Here is a 6,358-nt window from a genome sequence, read left to right as displayed (position 1 = left end):
AAAAAAAACAAGGAACTTGATAAATGCGACCAGTGACAACAGATTCTAGTTCTCTCCTGGCAACATAAACAATAATAAACCAAAATACAAAACATCAGATTATCTCATCAATCTGCCATTGTTGCCGCACTCTCAAATCTCAAGTGACTTTATTGAAATAGTTGAGGCACTCCTCATACCCTAAATTTGTTTTGCACAAGCATTTCTTTTACCTCAAAAGGAGCCACCAGTTAGGAAAACCAACATTCTTAGATAAAGTTTCTGATGTCCAAAGACTTGGGTTCAATTACGTCCTCATCCTTGAATTCCTCCCTGCAATATGGTCAAAAAAAATAATAATAAAAAAACCCATGAGTTCCATATTAGAATTTGTATTGTAGTCAGCCCAAACAAACGATCACTATCTACTGTGTCCCATTGTCTATCAAATTTTCCTTGCTATAAATGAGAAAAAAAAAAGAAGTCCATGACAAATTACCGCTTCTTTTGAGTATCCATTGCCTCGTAGCATTCTTTGTGCAGCTCCTCCAATTGTGCTTTCGCAATTTTGAGTTCCAACTGTTCTTCATATTTTGGAAGATCTTCCTTCCGAATTCCAAGTCTTACAATACAAGGGTATAGAAAGTTAGAAATAGTGTAACTTAAACAATGCAAGCAACCACTATAATTCGCAGATTTTGTTTTCAAATGCCTACGAGAATAACTAAACTACTCAGTGACATACAGGTAGTGAAGGGATGTAACAAGTATTCATCAGGTAGATCATGTCAACCTTAATATATTAAAACATTGTCCATGAGACACATTCTTACCATCCATTTCTACTACCACTATATCTGAAGATGAAGATGACAGAAAAAATGAAATTATTGGATTAATTAAGAAATAATTAATTTAGGAGGGGAAAGAAAGCAATGGTGTTTGTTTGTTGCCAATGTAAGATAGTGTCATTACAATAAGGTTAGGTTAAAGCAAGATCAAAACAATTATAAGTTCACAGAGGATTGAGATTACTTAACATAGTAAGATACTAAATTTATATTTTGTAAATTTTATACTTATAGTTGAAGACGGAGCAAGAGAAGAAAGAATTTATAGTCTAGTAAACAAAGCAATTAAGAAACTATGCAATATCCTGTGCAGCACAAAACAAATAGAAAGAAAGAATAGAGTACAAACAATAGAGAAATCTAGGCCTCGTAGGGAGTATTAAACCAGTAACATCAACTAGCAAGAAGAAATAGAGAAATCTAGGCCCAGTAGGGAAAATTAAACCAGTAACATGTATTCCTTCTGTTTTTGGAACTAGGATCCCTGCCAAACCCTACAATATTTGAGGACCAGGAAAGTATAGCAATTGCTATAAAGGTAAGGGACTCGATACTCAGACATTGTGGGAGCAAACCACATGGCTGACAATTAGAGCCCTATTGGGTACCAGCAAGATCTATATTCTCAATTCAAATTGGTATAAAATCATAAATAAAAATTTGCATTAATACTTACTTCTTGTTGATTTTATCAAACTCTGCCAAGAGAACAGCCATTCCTTTCTTGTCATTCCTCATTAGAGGCTTTTTCAGATCTTTCTCAACTTTTTCCAAAGCATCCATCATCATAGCCTCTGCACCAAGTTCGTCAGTGAGACCTCGCCTGCCAAAATTGTCAGAAAGAGACAACGAACAATAAGTGATCATATAAAGTTTAGATAAATGGAAAATATTAAAACAATTTGGCTCTCAAAACGTGAATGTATTCATAACATTAAACATATATAGAGTACCAAACCAGACGGTTCAAAACTTGTATTTGAAATTTAACATATACTTTCAGAAGGTGTCCATGTGTGTAACAAAGAGGAAAAGAAAAGAAGCACTCAAATCCATGTAAATCACATCTAAACTTCGGACAGTCAAAAGAGTGAATTAATAGAAATAGTACTTGATTCTTATCTCCTTCAATGTCAGCAGATATGTTCGAGCATCTGGGATATCTTGTGTCTTTGTCTGAATGGTATATTGAATACGTTGAGATTCTGAGAATAAGTCTGCCCTGTAAGATTATGCACAGGAAAAACATAACCCACCAGTGACACCAGAACAAAATATTATAAGGTAATAAATATATTGGTAATAGCATAGGAGCAATTGAATAATTATCCCTACATGGTTTGCATGCAAATTAAAGTCCAACACAGTGAGAACAAATCAACAGCTATTCATTTAGTTCTCTTCTCTCTTTTTTCCCCTGCTTTCGTGTGTAAGTGAAATAATCAAAGGATAGTGGTCAAACTCATTACAGATTCGGCTTAAACTCTTTAAGCAATGCTTATAAAGGTAGGCCTCAATTTGAGGCAGTAAAAAAGGGCCTTAAGGCTTAAGTTCTGAAAAGAAGGCCTATGCCCCCCTGAGGTGAGGCATGCCAACTGAAATGGTGCCTCCTGTATTGTGGGAGGCGTAAGCTTTCCTCATTAGAGGGCTCATTTTAATTGCTGCAACAGTCTTTTTTTTTTAATAGGCCCATCAAAACCAAATATCATTTAAAACAGTAATGACATCCCAGCCAAAAAAAAATCATTAATATTTCACCTAGAATTATTGCCTTGCTGCCCTGCTAAGGATAAAAAAGAGTTTATCTTTAAATATAGTGTTAGACAATTTGTGACACATTTTAAACTATGAACGTTTGAACATGCAATTTCAAATTATACTCTTAAATTTCTAGTATTGTTTTATGTTGTGATTTATTAGCTTTTATTTTTAATTCCTTGTATTTTTAGGTTTTTAGAATTGCTTATTCAATTTAACGTTAGAATTGCTCTTGAATGAATTTAGAATAATCTGTTCCATTCCAAGCACAATGCATGGAGGTATTGTTGTTTCATATAAAAAGGGAAGAGATGAGCAGATTCTTGCGATCACTGCCTTGATTTGATGGCAGTTTTTGGGTTTTCGAAGATATAAGGATGATAGTGAAAAAATATGACACAAGATCTGCACAATGTGAAGAATTCGAAGAAGTTCTTTTTTCCTAATTGATTAAATATTGGAATTCTGTGATGTAACTTTTATAATTTTTCTGTACTCTATTGGGTATTATGATATTGACTCCCCATTTCTTGTATTCAAGAAGCTTCATATGGTAATACAAGATTTTATTTTGTTTTAAACGGAAAAGAAAAATAAGGAGAAAAAAAAAGTAAAAGAAAATACTCACTTCTCCCGCACTGTTTTCATGACCTTAGCATAATGAGTTACTGCAGCTGGATCCTCGGGATCAATTGTGATCTTCTCTGCCCGAAGCACTTCCATGGCGGTATCGAATTTCTTCTTGACCTCCAGGAAGATGTTCTTCAACATCTCTATTGTCACAAAAACAAATGTACATTGTCAGCAGAATTGCAAGTAAAAGAGAATGCATACCATTGTACTCATGTGTAACGACTACAATACTTAAAATTGCTTGATGCATCATTGAAATAAACTTTGATACTTAATTTTTGTGAGAAGATTCCTCCCATCCCATCAACACAAATGTTCACCCAAGGTTTCCCACATGTGTACAAAGATAAAAGTAGTCAATTCCACAGCTTGATACAACTATCACATACTTAATAGCAAGAACAAAATTTTAGCTCACCATCTCCCTTAAGAACAGTAGGGCGGCCAGCTTCTTTGGCAAAGAAGCGGACTGGAACAGCATGCTCCTGTTGTAGAATGGCTCGATTGGCATACAGCTATAATTAAACCAAAAAGAAAAAAAAAATTAACACATAAAGAAAATGCAAAGGCTGGACGATACAATTATAAAGTGTCAACAAAAGATTAAAAGTGAAGATAAATGCAGTGCCCAGACACTTTTTTTTCCAGAGAGGAGAAAATGGGGTCTCATCTCTTCTCACCCGTTTCGATCTCAAAGCAAAACATACACTATGGTTCAACATAATACGTAGTAAAAATCCCCTCCATATTTAAGTTCCATCACATTAAAGTCAATTACCTTATAGATTTCACTTCTCTACATGAAACAAAGTCGCTAAGAGCGAGCCAAACAATACACATAGAGAAAAAAAAACGAAGTATAATTAAAAAAAACCGACCCCAACCAAAATCACCATTTTTTTCCTATTAGCCCGTGCTATTTGCAGATCTACATAAAATTCCTCATAAAACGATCCATTAGCACATTTCAAAATATACAAATGTGAAAGGAGAGATCATCTTGACACCAATTATATCATTATATCAGTCAAAAACAGTAATTTTGGCTCCAGTCAACAGAAATTTAAAAAAAAAAAAAAAAAAAAAAAAAACTAGAGATTAATAAGCCAATTAGAGGAATTATGAATAGATGAAGCGATCAGGAATGGAGCGGAGTCGATCATTGGCTTACCTGCCTAGATTTAGATAAAGCGCGGAGTGAAAAGGCCATGATCGGAGTTCAGTTTGCGTCTTCTTCTTCGGAAAAGATTGGGATTTGAAGGGAATGCTTAGGGTTTGGTTTTTGAGAAGAATGAGGTGAGAGATGGGACAAGGTACGACATGTAACGACGTCGTATCACTTCTAATGAATAATTATTATCTGTTATTTTTATTTTATTTTTTGACAATTTTTAAGAAATTTTTACATGAAAAATCCTTTTTACACACTTTATTACATAATTACCCTCACACGCCTATTACTACATTTATACTTACAAACTTATTTTTATTACACATTTACCACTTACTCATCATACCATGCATACACGTGTTCTCTCCCCATGCATCATCAATCAAATCATACTCTCTTCCCTCTCTTTTTTCATTTTGTTTTCATTTCATTTTCGATTCTTCATTTCTGTTCTCTAAGTTCATTTTGAATTCAAGTAACCTCCATTAACCACCCATAATTTATCACGTTTTTCCCTCTTATTTTTGGTTCATCCACGAATTTTCAACTTCCTCTTAGCCCACGATTTAGCAACTGTTTTTCCCTCTCTGTTTCATTTTTTTTCAATCTTATTTATACCATGGCAATCACTCGTTCATCTTCATCCCCTTCTCCAGTTCTCAAAAAGAAATCAAAAATGGGCAAGAAATCTTTGGCCAACAAATCCAAGGGTAAACGCCCAATCATTGATGATTTTGATTCTGATTTTGAAGCTCCCATGCCGAAGCGTGTGAGACCCCATTCTTCGAAGAAATCGAAGCTGAACTTGGAGGAGCCCACGCTTCCAGAAATTTCTGGGAAAAAATTTCAAAAATCTATTACACATGCTGAAGATCGGACTGAGGTTGGTTTTTAGTTTTATTTTCGTTTCCCCCTTTCTTCCATTTATGCTTTACCCAGATTTTGGCGTTTTCATGTTCATTATGCTTTGTGTGATTTTAGGGTTTCATTTGCGCATTTTGTTTTATGTTTTTAAATTTTTTAGTTATTTATTGTTGCTTTTGATCATTTCATTTGATTCTGGTCTGGGTGTTGTTCTTTAATTTTGTTTTGTTTTCTTTATTTTCAGTGTTTTTTTGTGCTTACAGGTTATGTGTTTTGTTTTCGTTTTTGGTGTTTTCAATCATTCTTCGGTAGTTTCTTTTCAGTTTTTTAATAGTTTGTTACTGGTATGTTTTGATGTGTTTTCGATTTTCATTAGGTTTAGTTGTTTGCTGTTATATTTTAGATTTCAAAACGATTTTCAAATCTTTGCTCTATATTTTTCTATAGTTGTATATGTTTTTTAGTTTGTTTGTTGTTTTAATATAGTTTTGTTGTTCTTTTTATATCTTGCATTTTTCGATTTCTTTTAGGGTTAGTTGTTTACTTTTTTTTTATGTTTCCAAACGATTTAAGGTCTTTGCTGTTATTTTCTGTGTAGTTGTTTGCCATTGATAGTTTGTTTTTAGTTTGTTTGTAGTTGTATTACAGTTTTCATACTGTTTTATTCGGGATTTATAATTTATCTTGGCCCTTTTTTGTTATGTTGCAGTTTGGGATTTTTAAATTTAGTCCTTCGATTTTTACGGATCTAAGTGTGTATGCACCAGTTGTTTATTCTCGTTATAGATAATATTAAAAACACTTTATCCGTTAATTTGCTTTCTTTGTTTCGTCAAACTCGGTTTGGGCATTTTGGATATGCCTGAGTTTGTTTTTCATCCCCAAGTCGTACATAGTTTATTACTAAGGGAAGTTTTACGGCCTAATCCTAAGGAGTTTTGGGCTAAGGTTCTTTGGCCGTTGCATACGGTTTAGTGCCGAAGAATTTTACGATTTACGGTTTAGATTGTTTCGGTGATTGCAACAAGTTGTTGTTTTCACAGAAACAAATCAATTGGTAGAAACATGTTTCCGTGGTGTAAAAACTATTGACAACAAAGCC

General features: G+C 33.8%; 1 protein-coding gene across 1 annotated transcript; it reads right to left on the bottom strand.

The window, feature by feature from the left end:
- Nucleotides 1–4,604, bottom strand: LOC115712827 (probable ATP synthase 24 kDa subunit, mitochondrial). Its single transcript, XM_030641216.2, has 7 exons — nucleotides 4,393–4,604; nucleotides 3,640–3,736; nucleotides 3,217–3,361; nucleotides 1,942–2,052; nucleotides 1,507–1,653; nucleotides 479–601; nucleotides 1–312 (listed from the first exon to the last, which is right to left on the bottom strand). Exons 1-7 carry the CDS (start codon nucleotides 4,429–4,431, stop codon nucleotides 249–251), a joined length of 726 nt encoding a protein of 241 aa, XP_030497076.2. The 5' UTR covers nucleotides 4,432–4,604; the 3' UTR covers nucleotides 1–248.
- Between the last annotated feature and the right edge of the window lie 1,754 nt (nucleotides 4,605–6,358).

Source organism: Cannabis sativa, chromosome 4 (genome assembly GCF_029168945.1).
Source record: "Cannabis sativa cultivar Pink pepper isolate KNU-18-1 chromosome 4, ASM2916894v1, whole genome shotgun sequence".
Lineage (NCBI taxonomy): Eukaryota > Viridiplantae > Streptophyta > Magnoliopsida > Rosales > Cannabaceae > Cannabis > Cannabis sativa.
The sequence above is the reverse complement of the archived record's forward strand: the minus strand, read 5'-3'. Positions and strand labels throughout refer to the sequence as shown.

Excerpts from the sequence above, each read along its gene's own strand:
- LOC115712827 (XM_030641216.2), bottom strand. The coding sequence starts at position 4,431 with ATGGCCTTTTCACTCCGCGCTTTATCTAAATCTAGGCAG. Across the intron at positions 3,737-4,392 it reads CTTTATCTAAATCTAGGCAG|CTGTATGCCAATCGAGCCAT; the intron begins GTAAGCCAATGA and ends GTTTAATTATAG. Across the intron at positions 3,362-3,639 it reads TACTGTTCTTAAGGGAGATG|AGATGTTGAAGAACATCTTC; the intron begins GTGAGCTAAAAT and ends TTGTGACAATAG.